We start from the raw sequence: 17,779 nt of genomic DNA, 5'->3' as shown, positions 1-17,779 counted from the left end.
ATTTTTTTTAAATGCAGATATATACCTCAGTAAAACATTTAGGTGAAAATTTTATTTATTTATTTAATCTATTTTTTTAATTTTTTTTTTTTTTTTTTGGCTGCGCCACATGGCTTGTGGAATCTTAGTTCCCCGACAGGGACTGAACCCAGGCCACGGCAGTGAAAGAGCCAAGTCCTAATCACTGGACTGCCAGGGAATTCCCGTGTAAGCCTTTTAAAATCAACAAATATTGAGTGCTTCCTCTGTACAAGTCATTGTGCTAAGTGCCTAGTGTGTGTGTGTGTGTGTGTGTGTGTGTGTGTATGACTATATGAATGAGTGAGACAGAGAGACAGACACACACATACACACACACAAGGCCTTCAAGGCTTGCAATGCAGTCGCTGATATGACTGTAACATCAAAGAAATGACTAATAATATGGAGTAGATAATTGTTAAGTAAGTGGTATAATGGGACTGCAGGAGTTCTCAGAAAGAGCAATCATGGTTGCTGGGAGGTGGGGGGGACTTGTCAGGCAAGGTGCTTCCAGAAAGATAAGGGATTTGAGGTGGACCTTGAAGAGAAGAAAGGCTCTTGATAAGAAGGGGGAAAGGGCATGAGCAAACACAGGTGACATTAATGTCAAAGAAGAGAAAGAAATCACGCCTTAAAAGGTAGGACTGGACCAGACTTGAACAGCCTTGAAAGTTAAAGTTCTTGTAGGAGTGGGAGGGGCAGAAAGATTTCTGAACATAGAACTTACAGGGTTCAGACACGTTAATTTAACAAATGCCTTCTGGGACACTACCATGTGCAGGCACTGGATGAATAACTGAAGATGTATTTGCCTTTGGTGGGGAACTAACTTCAGTCTGGGAGATGAGCTGGCCCTGAGGTGACAAGGGGCAGGTTTGTAAGACCTGCTGAAGGAAGAACCAGCAGGGCCCAGTGAATGACTCCTCCAGGACGTGGAGACAAAGACAGCAGAGAGAATTCTTCAAAGTATACATTTAGGCAGCTGGAAGAATGGAAGAGTAAAGGGAAGCTAGTTGAGGAGAGATGCAGAGCTGGTTTTAGAACTGTTGAACCTGAGGTTAACTACATCTGTGTCCAGTGGGCATTTAGATATATGAGTCTGGGGTTGGAGAGGCAATAGTTGAAGATACAGCGTAGGGGCCTTCCCAATGGACGAGTTGGGGGGCTGAGTAAGATTCCTCCGGGAGGGAGCATGATGAGAGAAACAAACGGAATGTCAGACTGAACCATGGGGGTCCCACACTAGGAGGTGATGGCGGGCGGGAGCGATCAGAGACAAAAAACAATGCCAAGGAGGGAAAAGTTGGGGGAGGTGTTGGAGTTTCAAATGGAAGAGGGTTATCAACAATTAAAAATGCTACAAATCAACTATGTGGGCTGAGCACATAAATAATAAGTATTTGTTGAATAAGTGAATGAATGAAAGGAAGAAAGCCTTTGGATTTGAGAATCAACTTTCCTCAGTCCGAAGAATGGCCAGGGTTGCCCTCAGACAAGAGGACTTCAACGCTAAATTTTACGTCGTCCTCCCTATAAACACATGTTGCTTCTTGCACAAGTCATCCTGTCCACCACACAGACATCCTTCCCTGCTTCCCCCATGTTTCCCCTCATCTTCCGTCCCAGTTTCCGGAACTCAAGCAACACAAACCTTCGGTGTCAAAGGAGACAGGAAACTCCAACTAGAGTTTCTACTTCATTAACAACTCTGCCTGTGGCTCCTCTTACATAGAGGGATATGTGGCAATTGAGTGGAACAGGAGACTGCATTCTAGCCCCAGCTGTACTACTGACTAGCTGTGTGGCTGGGGACAAGCTGCTCAACCTCTCTGGATCTGGGCTTTTCATAGACAAGAGGAGGTAGGTCTATCTGGACTCTAGACAAGTTTCGAAGGTCTCTTTCAGCTCTAAAGTCTGCGATTTTATCATTCTCAGAAGGCCCTCGCAACACCCTCAGAGAAGGAAGTGAAGTGAGTACAAGACCCGGGGAAACGACCGCCAGACCTCTTACCCAGGCGAAGCGCCAGGATAGGAGGAGTGTACCCAGAAAGTGAGAAGGAGCTGCCGGCCCTCGCGGATCACCAGGGAGCAGATCCCATTCCCAAGGCTGGGAAGGATCCCAACAACCCGAGTGCGATTCCCACCCCGCACCCCACCTTTCCTAGACTCTCAGACGACCGGGAGGCTCTAAAAAGCCCTGCGGGAAAAATAAAGATTTCTTTCCCAGAGTCCTGCGCTGCTTTTGCAAGTCGGATTCCGGCAGACACGATCTGCAGCCCGATAATGACACGGTCTTTGGAAGGAGCGACTGTTCTCGTTTCGCTCGCCCCGAGTTCTGGGGACGCCTGGCCGTCCGCGCCATGCCCCGACGGGCGGGCGTCCGACCCCGGCACCGCTGACGGGCCAGCGGCGCCCCCGCCCGGGGCTCTCCTCCCCGCCGCCGGCCCAGCTGCGGTCTGCAAACATTTCCTGCCCCCGCCCCCACCCCCACCCGGAGCTTCCCAGTTGGAGCGAGTTGGGCTCGCAGCCGGGTCAGCGCTCGCGGTTGCCCCAACTCGGCTCCCCCGGCCCGCGGGGCTGGGCAGGGGGACCCCGTCTGGCTCCGGAGCAGCCATCGGGGAAACCCAGGCGCCAGGAGCCGTGGGAGGTCGCTCGGGAAGCCCAAGTCTCGGGCAAGAAGGAGGGCAACTGGCAGGGCGCCGACGACCCTGCTCCCTTCCCTGTCGTTACCTGCTCGCTTGCGGGGGTGTCCTGGGGCGGTCGGCCTCTCCCGTCGCTGTCTCCCCACGCAGTTGCCCATGCTGGCTCCTCAGCCGGGCCCCATGCACCGGAGGCGGCGGGGTGGTCGGCTGCTCCGCGCTCCTGCCCCGGACGGCGGCGTCCCGGGTCAACGGCTCCTGCCGCCCGGCATCCGGCGCTCCCCGATCTCCCCCGGGGGCGTGCTCTACCCCTGCACCGGCTTCGCCACAAACTTTGCGGGCGAGGGGAGAGAGGGAGGTGGCCGACTACCCAGCACAGTCCCAGGTGGCCGGGCCAGGGGGGCCCGCGACGGTGCCCGGCCGGAGACCAGCTCCGCTGGAGGGGCGGAGAGAGGGGGCGGGCACCGCCGCAGCTACTCCCGGTTCGCTCGGGGCTCCCAGCTGCGGCCGGCCCCCCGGAGCCTGTCACTCACCTGCCTAACCCCGCCCCAGCCCGGCCCCGCTCCCGGCCATCGGCTCTCGGTGCCCGCGCCGGCGGCACCGCCCCCCCAGGTGCGCATGTGACCGACGACACCGCCCCCTTGGGCCGGCCTTGTTTTCTCATTGGTTTCCCCCAGGGTGCGTACCGCCCCTCGGCCCCACCCAGCCAGGTGCCCGCCCCACCGCCCCTCTCCCAGGGAGCTGGGCTGGGAATTATTCGCCCTCAAAGGCCCCCGGCTGCGTGCCCATCAGCAGCCCTCCCTCCCTGCGCCACCGCCCCGACTCCAGGCCCCGCCCCTTGGGGAGGGACCGTCCCATCCCTCCCTGGAACTGCCGGGCCTGGAGCCGGCAGGCACGTAATCCAGAGAGCGCCCCGCCCCCTCAGCTTTCGCCAGGCAATTGGCTCAGGAGGCGCGTGCGCGGAGAGGCCCGTCCCATGCCACCTCCCACTTCCCCTCCCACGGTTTCCAGTTCGCGTCATGGCCGCCGCCGCCGCTCTGGAGGCGGTGGCGCCTACGGGCGCCCTGTGGGGCCTCGTGCAAGACTTCGTCATGGGTCAGCAGGAGGGCCCCGCTGACCAAGTGGCTGCAGGTACGGCCGACGGCGCCGCACGGCTTCCGCTTGGGGGCCTCCAGGAGGGAGCGGCCTCAGCACAGGCGCCGGGAGGGAAGGGAGTGAGGGACAGCGGTGACTTTGAGAGATTGATCCGGGGCTGGTTGTGAACACCGCGTGCTTAAGAGCCATAACAAATTGCGAGTCGCTTGCAGTCTTCCGTAAAGCGCCCTTATGCCCCTTGTCTCGGTTTATAGCCATCCTGTGCGCCGGCCGGGGTTAGGAGATTAATTACCATTTCACAGATGAGGAAACAGGCCCAGCGAGGGCAAGAGACTCTCAGATCAGGCCGGTGGGGCAGCTGGGACTCGGACCCAGGTCCTGCAGTTCAGAATCACGGGCTCACGCCGCGAAAGCACGTTGTTTCTAGGAAGTTGACGTGACAAGAAGCATCTTCAGCGGCATCAGCTCCAGTCGCGTGGCATGCTGGGACTGGCCGGGCGGCCGGATATCTGACTGGCTGTAGTTGGAGAGAGGAGGAGAGAAACCAGTCTAGGGGGAGTTTGAGAAGTTCTGCGTATCTTCCTTAAGGCTTTCCCTCCGTTTCTTGGTAAAGTTCTTGATTAATTTGCTTTGTGACTTTTTAACGTGGAGTTTGTTTTTATCTTTTCCCCAGAACTCCACTTTCCTGCTTTTGATCAGTTTAGGGATCTCTTAGTTCTGACAGCTTATGTAAGATTTGAATAAAACAAATTACAGATTTCCTTGGAATTCTGAGACTTCACTCTTTTAGGAAAAAAAATCTAAAAAGTTATTGAACGTTAGGAGGCCTTCAGACCTTGTGTTTAAGTAATAGAATACAAAATAATCTTGTCAGTACAGATGATTTTTGTCTCTATTTTTGGAAATTTTGCGTGTTTGGGGAGAAGTAAAGGATACATTTCTCTTGAAAATTGAACATATTCACTATTAGAATATGTGAGAAATGAATAATGTGAATCTGCCAGAAGTATAATACTTTGATCCTTAGCAATATTTCAATTTAATTCAATCCTTCCACCATTATTAAACATATTAGTCTTGAAACACAATGCAAAGTAATAGGGATATAAATACAAATTACGCTAGATCTGTGCCTGCCAGGGACTTATAATGTAGTGGGAGAGACTGCCATGCAAACGGATAGTACACCATGAAAAGGGCTGTAAGAGGTATGTGCAGGGTGACATGGAAGCATCAAGGAGCAAATAAATGCCTGATGTAGCCTTTCCACTAAGTTAACTTCTTACAGCTTTGTACAGTATAGTGTGTCGTCAGTGCTTATGATTAATAACTACAGTGTATTATCAATGTCATTTTTCCCATTGTTTTATTATGAAAATTTTCAAACATACAGCAAAGTCTAAGTAATTTTTTCATAAGAAAAACACACATACACCCACCACTTAGATTCTACCATTAACATTTCAATATAGTTTGCTTTATCATGTATCTATCCGTCATTTAAATTGCAGATAGCAGTACACTTCCCTCTAACTGCTTTGGTATGCATATCATTAACTAGGGTTTGTTTATAGTTTAATACAAATTTTGGTGTAAAACTTGTATTCAATGAAGTGTACAAATCTTAAGCATCCATTCACTGATTTTGAAAAATGCTTACACCTACCCACTATCAAGATAAAGAACAGGGCTTCCCTGGTGGCGCAGTGGTTGAGAGTCAGCCTGCTGATGCAGGGGACACGGGTTCATGCCCCGGTCCAGGAGGATCCCACATGCCTTGGAGCGGCTGGGCCCGTGAGCCATGGCCGCTGAGCCTGCGCGTCTGGAGCCTGTGCTCTGCGACGGGAGAGGCCACAACAGTGAGAGGCCTGTGTACCACAAAAAAATAAATAAATAAATAAAAAGATAAAGAACATTACTATAAAAAGTGTTATTTGTAACTATTTTTTCACATTTATACATTATGAACACATTAATTTAGGGTTCTTCAAATTCAGAACACACTTGAGAAGTCAGCATGAGTAAAGACCGCCAAGTTCTTATAAATATTTTTGTAGAATTTATATTTTTTGTGCCTGAAAAAAAAGTGGCCTAAACTGTTGTCTAGTTTAAATTTAGCTCAGCTAAGACTGTAACACTAGCCCTGTTGTAATTTAGCTCTCCTGATTAGGAAAGGAGGTTGGTAATAACAGATAACTAACAGAGGGGTAATAACAGATAAGGTTGAAAAGGTTTGGTGGGGTTGGATGATGCCTAACCTTGGATTCTAAACAGAGGGATTTAAATGACCTATTGTAGGTAATTGGGATCAATGTAGATCCTTGAGCAAGGGAGTCATATAGTGAAGATGAATTTGAGAAGGATTAAATCGGTATTCTCAATCTTAGATCACAGCCTTAGTTAAGGTTGTTGAAGGCTGACAAGAGTTTTGAAGCATCCCCAGAATAAGATGTGCTTTCTAATCCTCCAGCCTAAGTCAAGCTTTGTTGGTGCTGAAGGGACCAGCTTTCTATTCAGCCACTCATAGCAGCAGCCTCTCCTACAAATTGTAACTGCAGAAGGAACATCCTGTGATCACAAAGGCAGCTACCACCAACTTTGTTTTGCACCTGGGTTCCTGATGAGAGTAGGTGTCAGATGTAAAGGTGCAAATGATGGAAGAGAAGTGACCTGGCAGCCTAAGAGTTAAAGGCTGCTCAGCCAGGCATTCAATGGCTACCACTCCCCTCCTGGATCTTTAGTTCCAGGCAGCCAGTTGATTTGCTGTTCCCCTGATTGCTTTGCTTCCCAGATCCCTCCACTGGCTCCATCTAATTAAAGTTAGGCCTGGGATTAAAGGCCCAGCTTGAGGGCTCACTGCCTGCCCCCAAGTGTCTCCTGATTACTCCAGCCAGACATCATCTCACAGTTCAGAATCTTTGTGGTACTTATTTCTCAACCACTCATACTTATTCGCAGACTGTTTAGTAGCTACTTCTGTACACATCTCCACATCCTACCTGCCTGCTTCTACCACCATAGTCTCCTGGAGACTAGCATAAGTAGGTGGTATAAATGAATGAAATAAAAGATGCTGAAGGAAGAATCTGGAATTTGAGGGCTAATTAGTTATAGGGCTTGGAGGAGAGGGAGGACTCTAAGATGACCTCAAGCTTTTGAGCCTGAAGATGAGCAAAAGAAAAGTACTATGTCCAAAAATTGGGAAGGGAGCTGATTTTGAACATGTTGGATTTATAGGTGATGGATATAAATTTTCTTCCTCTTGGTTATTTGGATTTGCCTTCATTTCAGTCTTTATTGTATTTTCCTACATTTGTAATTCCATGAGGAGACCACGATTCTTGAAACCAGAAAACTGTTAAAGAAAAGTAAAATATAGTTCTGAGAAATGTCTGTGGCATTCTCAGCAGAAAGGGCGTTTTGAGCGCTTGATTGGAACTGAGTCCTGATTGGGATTTTTCTCTCTCCTGTTCCTTCACATCCTCCTCCCTCTCGCCTTCCCCCTTGGCTGCTACTCCAGATTCTCAAGAGGCTGCAACTCCATCAGACAGAGGTCTGATTGTGCATTCTATGTCAGTGCTCATATAAATACTCCTTTGACGACTCCTCAGTGCCCCACACGGACTGGTGCCCTGCTGAGGAAAGAGTGGGTATTTAGCAGGTGCTAGTAGGTCCATTTTTAGAGAACAAATCTTGGACACATTGGAAAAACTTAGACCAACCTATATAGGGAAAGGAACTTAGCATTTATTTTTCTTATGCCAGTGAGACTACCCCTAGGAAAATTAACTTTTTATTAGCTTCTTTCATCCCTAGAGTCCAAGTGCATAATTAACAGTACTTCCAGGTATTTTTCATTTGGAAGAACTTTTATTGTTAAGAGAACTAATCACTTAAAGTTAGTGATGGACGGTCCCATACACCCAAGAATTTTACTCCTTTCCTATGTTACCCCAGGCTCTGTTTATACCACTGTGGTAACACTGTACTTGTTGTTCTTTGATTGTTTTAAATGTCTTTCTGCCCCAACAGACTGGGCTCCTTAAAAGCTCCCTGTCTATATTTCTCTCTCCAGTCCTAACACAGTAATTGATTTATAATAGGTATTCAATAAATGTTGAATGGATAAATGAAACCAAACGTACATGACAATTTTTTTAAAGAATGATTCAAGGGGGCTTCCCTGGTGGCGCAGTGGTTGAGAGTCCGCCTGCCGAAGCAGGGGACGCGGGTTCGTGCCCCAGTCCGGGAAAATCACACATGCCGCGGAGCGGCTGGACCCGTGAGCCATGGCCGCTGAGCCTGCGCGTCCGGAGCCTGTGCTCCGCAATGGGAGAGGCCACAACAGTGAGAGGCCCGCTTACCGCAAAAAAAAAAAGAAAAAAAGAATGATTCAAGGAACGTGTAAGAGGGAGTAATTCTGTTTTGGGAATCAAGGAAGGCTTCACAGAACAGTTGCCATTTGAGCTGGGTCTTGAGGAGTTGAAGTTTCTCAGACTGACAAGGGCAGGAAAGAGGCATTCCAAACCAAGGGAATGTGTTTCCAGGCTTAAGGATATGGAAGAGCTTGACATGTTGAGATTTCATGCGACTGAATGATAGGAGTTATGATCAAAGGTGAGGCTGGAGGGGATTAAGAGCTAAATCGTGAATGACATCAAGCCAAGGAGTCAGGTCTTAGGCAATGAGGGGCAAAGGGAGATTGGTGAGCAGGGAAGTAATTGTGCATTTTAGATAGATTAGGGATGGATCAGAAGGCTTTTTTTTTAATTGAGATAAAATTCACCACTGTAACCTTTTTAAGTGTATAAATAAGTGGCTTTTAGTACATTCACAGTGTTCTACAACTACCACCACTATCTAAAAATTACAGAACCTTTTCATTACACTAACAAGTTGAAGGCTATTTTGACAGCTGTCCCTGTATAGTCTGGTTATCAGGGATGAAAAGGAAAAGATGAAAATTTGAAAGACATTTCTAAGATAGGCTCAACAGAACTAGAAAAAGATGTTAGATTTAGTCACCTTTGTGAAAACATCTTCAAAATACTGATTCTAGTTCTTTGCCACCTTATTTGCCATTTTCCTTACTCTTATTTACTGTTACAATAGCTTTATTATTTCTTCATTTTTTCCTAATTTTGTATGACTTTTGTACTTCACTTTTATGTTTGTGCTGCATTAATTCAAGATGGATTCTTTGTGAAAGTATGAAGACTAAAGGGCTTTGCCAGGAGAATTCACCCATGTACTGGGATTCAAGAAATCACATGCAAATGGATGTTTCTTTAATTGTAAAACAGCCAGTTTCATAATGATGTATACTGAATGCTGAAGAACTCTTTTTCATTTATAAAATTTGAGGCAACCTATAGCAATGAGATTGACTAGTAGAGAGTGTGAGGGAAACTTTCTCTGGTGGTGGAAATATTCTATATCTTGATTGGGGTGTTGATTACTGTGGGTATACTTTTGTTAAAACTAATCAAATTATACGTTCACTGTGCATTCCACTGTATGTAAATTATACCTCACTTTTTTTTTTAATGAAAAAATTAGAGGTGACTGAGTGAGGCCTAATAGTGAGGTACTTTGTCTTAACAGCACTTGAGGTACTTCCAAAGAGAGTCCCTAGCCCAGCATACACAGAGGACCTTGATGGTGTTGCTGAAGAAGGATGGTTCAGTTCAGCTCAGTAACAGTTAGCAGTCCCCTGTGGCTTCCTATGTGCTAACACCCTTGTGGCCGCTACTGAAATTATTATTATTATTTATTTATTTATTTATTTATTTTTGCGGTACACAGGCCTCTCACTGTTGTGGCCTCTCCCATTGCGGAGCACAGGCTCCGGACGCACAGGCTCAGCGGCCATGGCTCACGGGCCCAGCCACTCCACAGCATGTGGGATCTTCCCAGACCGGGGCACGAACCCGTGTCCCCTGCATCGGCAGGTGGACTCTCAACCACTGCGCCACCAGGGAAGCCCTGAAATTATTTTTTAGATGGGTTTTTCAGCAGAGTTTCCTGGGTTCTGTCCAGGAGGTTCCAGAAAAGTACCCTTTTCCACCCTCCCAAATGGTGCAGCTTTGTAACCCAGAAATGGGTATCTCTCTTAAGTACTGACGTTAAGAAATTGGGTGTAGAACAACTGTCAGTGCCTTGGTTTGTCCTTTTAGTCTAGCTGCTGCCCCTTCCCCCACCCCGCAGCTTGCGCATTTTTCCCTTTGGCTCTTTCTCAGGAGCAGGGGCAGCACTGGGCCTTCCACATCCTGGCACGAGTAAGGCTAAGAGTGCCTGATGTCTAAATTGGTGCCAGTCACAAGCTATGAATCCCAACTAGAGCACTCCCTTCCTCAGTCAGATTGGACTTCTTACTCTAGTACCAGATTGCGCCTGAGCTCAGTTCACAGCTATTGTTCAGAGACCACAGACTTAAGGGGGACTGGAAGTTTAGGAGTTTTCTCAAGCCTGTTTTTCACCTAGCCAAAGTCTGGTGTTGGCGAGAGCTGACTAATTAGGTCTTGCATTTAGAAGTAGGTGGGTTGGGGACCCAGAACAGGCTGCGAAAGTAATTCCCTGATTGCCACACCTTATTGAGCTAAAACTCCTCTACGTTAATCAAACGCTTAGGAAGATGGCTAACCTTTTGTTCTTCGTTTCTCCTTTGAATATTTATCCCAAAATGATTCTGTTAGATCTATGTGAATTACCATTGTGCTGTTAAAATTGCATTTTCAAAAATAAGTAATACACTCACATGGTGCAACATTCAAAAGGTGCAAAAGGATACACAGTGAGAAGTCTCCCTTCCATCCCAAGATAGCATGCAGACTGTGACAAATGAATTTACTATATTACTAGTGTATGGTATATCCTTGCAAAAGGGGGTGGGGGGAAAAGCTGATCTAAGTGACTTTGGAAAACAGTATTTTGTCTGGAGACTATAAGGCTAAAGACAAAACTGTACATAAATACTGTACTCTGCTTATAAATTTGTTTCTCACAGAGGCTGACAATTCTGAAAGTAGTTTATTAGCTACACTAGTGTTGAAAAGAATAATAAATGGTATAATAGATCATGGGAACCAGGTTTCTCACTGTCAGAAAAACAAATTACAAATAAGCAAGGGGGAAGGCTAGAATGAACCCTGTGTCACTAGATTAGAGAGGAGACTAATATGATCTTATGTTTAGTTTAATATATATGGTTAGATACAGACATAATGATAATATGTGTGTATACATGGGTTAGAGTACATACATATATTTCCCAGCTCTCTCTGCTGAGGAGGGCCTAGAAGCAGTGACACCCCAATAGCAATGAGCACAGTTACACCCAGATCTTGGTTTTTAATACTATTCTCCAATAAAAGGAACCAGGGCTTCTTGGAGAAAAGGCTGATTCAAGGGTTGGGGCAGGGAAGTTACAAGATGAGCCTGAAGTATTTTGTAGTGCCAGAAAATAAGAAAGCACTTAAAAAAATAAAAGGATGGGGCATGTCAAAGGGACACTGGTGCCAACCTAAAAAAGCTCCCCACGGCCAAAGTTAGAAAATTTTAGCAACAAAATAACCTAGTATTGGGGCTTCCCTGGTGGCGCAGTGGTTGAGAGTCCGCCTGCCGATGCAGGGGACACAGGTTCGTGCCCCGGTCCGGGAAGATCCCATATGCCGCGGAGCGGGTAGGCCCGTGAACCATGGCCACTGAGCCTGCGCGTCTGGAGCCTGTGCTCCTCAATGGGAGAGGCCACAACAGTGAGAGGCCCGTGTACCGCAAAAAATAAAAAAAATTAAAAATAACCTATAGTATTGGATTATAACCCAAGGCATAAAATATACATGAGCTTATGCTGATGTAAACAACTGAATAAATGAAGAAAAGAGAAGAGATGAATCTTCCTTAGAATAACTCCAAATAACATAGATAGATAAATACTCTCCTAGGAAATGAAGCTTAATCTCCCCTTTCCCCTTGACTGTGGACTGGACTTAGTGACTCCCTTCCAAAGGAAAGAGTGTGGGAAAAGAAAAAATAGTAACAGTATGTATGGTGCAGAGACCTGCTGACACTACCTTAACCAAGTGATCAAAGTTAAAACCACCAGTGATAAGTCATGTTGATATACTGTACCTATGATATGATGTTATGAGAAAGGCACCTCACCTCTATGCTATTCTTTCTCCAAATCCATACCCCCAGGCTAAACATGAGGAAAACATCAAAGAAACCCATATCAAGGGACATTCTATAAAGTACTTCTTTAAAATACCAAGGTCATGAAAAGCAAGGAAGACTGAGAAACTTTCACAGACTAGAGGAGACTAAGGATTCATGATGGCTAGTTGCAATGTGGTGTCCTTAATTGGATCCTGAAACAGGAAAATTACATTAGTGGAAAAACTGGTAAAATCTGAATAAAGTCTAGAGTTTAATTAAAAGTAATATACAAATGCTAATCTCTCTTAGTTTCGACAGATGTACTATGTAAGATGGTAACATTCAGGGAAACTGGGTGAGGGGTATACAGGAACTCTGTACTGTCTTTACAACCTTTTTTTAAATCTAAAATTATTCCAAAGTGTAAAACATTTTTTTAAGTCTACCTCTCAACCCCCAGCTACCCGTCTCCCTCCCTAGAGACAACCAGTGTTACTAATTCCTTTCATCTTCTAGAGATATAAATAAATACAAATAGAAATAATTCTCCCTCCCTTTAAAAACAATGCTATCTACATACTATATACTATTTATGTACACTCTACTTATGTTCTGCTTTTAAATCTCGTCCCACTATCTGTATAAATATAAAGGTTCCTCAGTCTTTTTTCAATTTTTTTCCTAAGTAGTTACAGAGAATTCCATTATGGACATACTATAACTTATTTAACTTGTTTCTTTTTTTTTGAATTTTATTTATTTATTGTTTATACAGCAGGTTCTTATTAGTTATCTATTTTATACATATTAGTGTATACATGTCAATCCCAATCTCCCAGTTCATACCACCACCACCACCACCCTCCCTGCCACTTTCCCCCCTTGGTGTCCGTAGGTTTGTTCTCTACATCCGTGTCTCTATTTCTGCCTTGCAAACTGGTTCATCTGTACCATTTTTCTAGATTCCACATGTATGTGTCAATATATGACATTTGTTTTTCTCTTTCTGACTTACTTCACTCTGTAGTTTCTAGGTCCATCCACCTCTCTACAGATGACCCACTTTCGTTCCTTTCTACGGTTGAGTAATATTCCGTTGTATATATGTGCCACATCTTTATCCATTCATCTGTCGGTGGACACAGGTTGCTTCCATGTCCCAGCCATTTGTTGTTTGCAGTCATTTGCTATTATAAATCATTCTGAAATGAAAAAACTTGTACATGCATTATTTTGCACTTTTACAAGTATATAGGATAAATTCTGAGAAGATTCCCTGGGTTAAAGCCTACATACATTTGTAATTTAAAAAGTATTTTCAAGTTGCCTTCCATAGGGACTTCTCTGGTGGTCCAGTGGTGAAGACTCCGCGCTTCCACTGCAGGGGGCACAGGTTCAATCCCTGGTCAAGCAGTTAAAATCCTCCATGCCCCACAGGCGTGGCCAAAAAAGGTGGGGGGGTGCTCCATAAAAGGGCTGTACCAATTTTTACTGCACCTACAGTGTTTAAGAGTGCCTTAATTCCACGCACCATCACCAAACATAAGCGTGATACAAAATGTTTGATCTTTGCCAGTCTAGTATGTTAAAAACCAACGTTTTGGGGAGTTGAATTTGCATTCCTGTTAATATGGTTGAGCATCTTTTTAAATTGGTTGTTGGTCTTTTTTCTCAATGGCTTGTGGAAGTGCTTTTTATATTGGTAAAATAGCCCTTTGTTATAAGAATTGCAGGGCTTCCCTGGTGGCGCAGTGGTTGAGAGCCTTCCTGCCGATGCAGGGGACGCGGGTTTGTGCCCCAGTCCAGGAATATCCCACATGCCGCGGAGCGGCTGGGCCTGTGAACCATGGCCACTGAGCCTGCGCGTCCGGAGCCTGTGCTCCGCAACGGGAGAGGCCACAACAGTGAGAGGCGCACGTACCGCAAAAAAAAAAAAAAAAGAATTGCAAATATTTTTTCCCAGTTTGTCTTATGATGTTTGTTTTTGCCTTGCAGAAAATTCAATTTTTTTTAAATGTAGCTGATTTTAACCAATCTTTTCTTTTATGGCTAAATATAACTATGTTATACTTAGAAATGTTCTCTTGTGTTTTTTTCTTTAATCCATTTGAAATTTACTTTGGTGAAAGATTCCGAGCCATTGGTTTGTTTGTTTGTTTGTTTGTTTCAAATATTTACCGAATCATGCCAACACCATTTATTGAATAGTCTGTTTTTCATTAATTGAAATATGATTTTTAAAATCATATTCTCATGTATTTGTGTCTCTTTCTGTATTTTCTGTTCTATTTCTGTACCATTGATTTCTTTGAATATGAACTCACACTACACTAGTTATTTTTTGTTTTTTACTTTTATTATTATTATTTTTTTTTGCGGTACACGGGCCTCTCACTGTTGTGGCCTCTCCCATTGCAGAGCACAGGCTCCGGACGCGCAGGCTCAGCGGCCATGGCTCACAGGCCTAGCCACTCTGTGGCATGTGGGATCTTCCCGGACCGGGGCACGAACACGTGTCCCCTGCATCGGCAGGCGGACTCTCAACCACTGCGCCACCAGGGAAGCCCTAATTATGTATTATTTTTTACACAGTAACTTTCTCACTGGTTCTTTAAAGTTTTCACCATTCAGATATTCACATATATATATATATATATATATATATATATATATATATATATTTTTTTTTTTTTTTGGCTGCGTTGGGTCTTTGTTGCTGCTTGCAGGCTTTCTCTAGTTGTGGCGAGCAGGGGCTACTCTTCGTTGCAGTGCGTGGGCTTCTCATTGTGGTGGCTTCTCTTGTTGTGGAGCACAGGCTGTAGGCGCGTGGGCTACAGTAGTTGTGGCATGCAGGCCATAGAGCGCACGGGCTTCAGTAGTTTTGGCATATGGGCTCAGTAGTGTGGCTCCCAGGCTCTAGAGTGCAGGCTCAGTAGTTGTGGCACATGGGTTCAGTTGCTCCACGGCACGTGGGATCTTCCCGGAGCAGGGATTGAACCTGTGTCCCCTGCATTGGCAGGCAGATTCTTAACCACTGAGCCACCAGAGAAGTCCCCAAATATTCACATTTTTTGTTAAGTTTATATCTAGGTATTTTTCTCTCTCTTTCTCTCTTTTTAAATTTTTATTTGTTGCTATTGTAAATAGGCTCTTTTTTCCTTTATATAATTTTTTAGGCTATTGTATGTGTGTATGTGAAAGTTCTTAATTTCATATTAATTTTGTACCTAGCCACCCTAATGAATTATTTTGTTTGTAGCATTTTTTTCATTTATTTCTCTTGGATTTTCTAGATAAACAGGTTACCTGCAAATGATATATTGACTTTCTTTTCAATTTTTATACTTGGAGCTACACACTTGAAGTGTTACAGAAATGCCTTTCATGTAGGAGAGGCTCTTGGCAAGCACGGCGGGCCCCATGGTGTAAGCCCTAGGGTAGGCAAAAACATTGGTAATTAGAGCCATTGAACCTTGGGATGGAGTTTTATTTTTGTTTTTTCAGATTTCTTTTTCTTCTTTCCTTTAGATGTGAAATCCGGAAGCTATACGGTGTTACAAGTGGTGGAAGCCCTTGGGTAAGAGCCTCTGCTCTAGAATACCCGTCTCCAGCCCTGGCGCTGCACTCTGAAAAAGTTATTTTGTCCTGAATTTCTCCTACTGTAGCCCAACACCCTCCTCCCCCTCCCATATCAGTGCCTCAGGTTAAGCCAGTGTTTCTCCTGAAAAATGATTCTTGCCACCTGACTGAGGCCCCTAAGGAAGTGTTGGGAACACCGCCTGTGGGTCACATTAGCTCCTGAGTCAGCCCGCAGGTTTAGGCTGAGATGGGTGGTTGAAAGCCATCAACTGTTAGTTAATTAGAGCTGGGACTCCTCTTCTGCTTCTTTAGACCCACCCTCCCCGATAGGATTCTAGTCAGCCTACATCTGACTCAGACCTGCTGTGAGCCCAGCCTGGGGAGTGGTCAAGAGGCTGACCTTGCACCAGGTTCCCCACTATAGGAAAAGGCTTGGAAAAACAGCTGGAAGACCAGTGTTACCACCAGATATTCCAAGCTCCAGAGGAACTATATGCTTGTAGTCTAATGTCTGCTTTCCTCATATTTCGTACTTGGTAGACCATTTAAATTGACAAGTCTTAGTAGTGAAGGTTGTTAACTGTCGTGGCTAGCATGTCTTCTAAAACAGAAAAAACTAGAAAATTGGGGAGAGGGTGGGGGAGTAGGTCACTATTATGCATTTTTCCCACATAAGAGACCTTTTGGCCTTTCTCCTCATGTGGTTGTGGCCTTGGTCCATTTTTTTTTAAATAACAGCTTTATCGAGATACAATTTATCTATCATAAAGTTCACCATTTTAAAGTGTGTATTCACAGATTTGTACAACCCTTATCACAGTCAATTTTAAGACATTTTCATCACCCCAAAGAGAAACCCCACGCCCATTAGCAATCACTCCCCATTCCTTTCTCTTCCTAGCCTCTGGCAACCACTAATCTACTCTGTCTCTGTAGATTTGCCTATGCTGAAAATTTCATATAAATGGAATTATACAGTAATATGTAACCTTCGTGATTGGCTTCTTTCACTTAGCATAATGTTTTCAAAGTTCATCCCTGTTGTAGCAAGTATCAGTACTTCATTTCTTGCTGAACAATATTCTGTTATATGGATATACCACATTTTGTTTAACCATTCATCAGTTGAGGGATATCTGAGTTGTTTCCACATTTTGGCTATTCTGAATAATGCTGCTATGAGCATTTGTGTGCCTTGGTCCATTTTTAAATGCACAGTTTTCTACTTCTACCTTTCTATAAGTTCCTATCCTAAGGATCCTGTCAAGAGTGAGCTTCTTTTTGCCCCATTACCCCTAGCTATAGATACTCTTAACCTTGAGGTTTCATTCATGTATCCTGGCCAGTTCTCTTTCAGAAGTCTTCTACCTCCGGCATTTACTTAGATTCCTTCTGGTATGTCTAAATGTGATTTGTTTTGAAGATAAATCACCTCCTTGTTGCTTCAGCCTAGGTCCTCCCATATCAATAATCCTAAATAGTTAAAACCTTTACTCTGACCATCTTACTTTGTAAACTTCCAGTTATAAAGACCATAATGGTCTTCCAGTTATAAAGACGATATGGTCCCTAAGACTATAGTGGTTGCTTTAACAGTGGTATATTTATTCTCCTCCTGTTTTGGTAGAAGCTGCAGCTGCCAGTCATCTCTTGAGCCCTGTGGTTAGCTGCTAAGCTCTGTTTCAGAGGAATGTCACAGTTGTATGAGAAGGAGTAAGCCCCATGCCCAGTCAGTGCCTGGAGATGGACACTTCTGTTGGCTGTGGTGTCACATATGCCTCTAATGATGCCAGGTCAATCTGGGGATTGGCCTTAGTGTTGTCTGTAATGCTAAGCACCTCCAGAATACCTTCCTGGGCTGCCTTCCATGCCCAGGGGGTGAGTATGACTAATTGCAAAATATTTACTTCGAAAGTTTGAACTGGGTAATGTCAGGCTGTCTCTATCTTACTTTACCCCAGGTCCTCTCTAGAGAATCCAGAACCCCGAACTCGGGCACGAGGAATCCAGCTCTTGTCACAGGTGCTACTGCAGTGTCACTCCTTGCTCCTGGAGAAGGAAGGTACTGGCATCGCTAGTAGGAGTGCTGAGCCAAGGCCTTGCTTGTCTCTTCAAGCCAACTTTACAGGGAGGGAGGGAGGGAGGACATAAGGTGTCTATGAACTCCTAATTCAGGGTCTTCATTCCTCACTGGTATATGTGGCAGAGAAGATAAGAATTGAGACACAAGACACATGGATTTCAAATGTAGCCTTAGACAGTTTTTTTCAGTATATCTTCCCCTCTTT

The 17,779-nt window shown here is 45.0% G+C and overlaps 2 protein-coding genes and 1 long non-coding RNA gene across 8 annotated transcripts in view; 2 read left to right on the top strand and 1 right to left on the bottom strand.

The window, feature by feature from the left end:
- The window catches only part of UBTD1 (ubiquitin domain containing 1), a 52,134-nt gene extending 49,239 nt beyond the window's left edge, over nucleotides 1-2,895 (bottom strand). Inside the window, exon 1 of one of the 2 annotated variants that reach the window (XM_079701911.1) lies at nucleotides 2,752-2,895. In XM_079701911.1, coding sequence (XP_079558037.1) covers nucleotides 2,752-2,821 — 70 coding nt within the window. In that variant the 5' untranslated portion in view covers nucleotides 2,822-2,895. The remainder of the gene's footprint in view (nucleotides 1-2,751) is intronic. The other variant, XM_079701912.1, reaches the window with a different exon arrangement.
- Nucleotides 1,768-2,249, top strand: LOC307066886. The gene is made up of 2 exons (XR_013811396.1): nucleotides 1,768-1,881; nucleotides 1,957-2,249. It is a non-coding gene; the product is annotated as an uncharacterized lncRNA (long non-coding RNA).
- Nucleotides 2,896-3,679: 784 nt separating the features above from the next.
- The window catches only part of MMS19 (MMS19 homolog, cytosolic iron-sulfur assembly component), a gene marked incomplete at its 5' end in the record, with an annotated part of 33,345 nt that continues 19,245 nt past the window's right edge, over nucleotides 3,680-17,779 (top strand). For 4 of the 5 annotated variants that reach the window (XM_079696355.1, XM_079696356.1, XM_079696354.1 and 1 more), the window contains 3 exons: nucleotides 3,680-3,791; nucleotides 15,441-15,489; nucleotides 17,453-17,553. In XM_079696355.1, coding sequence (XP_079552481.1) covers nucleotides 3,680-3,791; nucleotides 15,441-15,489; nucleotides 17,453-17,553 — 262 coding nt within the window. Of the gene's footprint in view, nucleotides 3,792-15,440; nucleotides 15,490-17,452; nucleotides 17,597-17,779 lie in introns of all 5 variants that reach the window. The other variant, XM_079696352.1, reaches the window with a different exon arrangement.

This window comes from Hyperoodon ampullatus (genome assembly GCF_949752795.1).
Source record: "Hyperoodon ampullatus genome assembly, chromosome: 1".
In the NCBI taxonomy this organism is placed as follows: domain Eukaryota; kingdom Metazoa; phylum Chordata; class Mammalia; order Artiodactyla; family Ziphiidae; genus Hyperoodon; species Hyperoodon ampullatus.
This window is presented reverse-complemented; position numbering and strand designations above follow the sequence as displayed.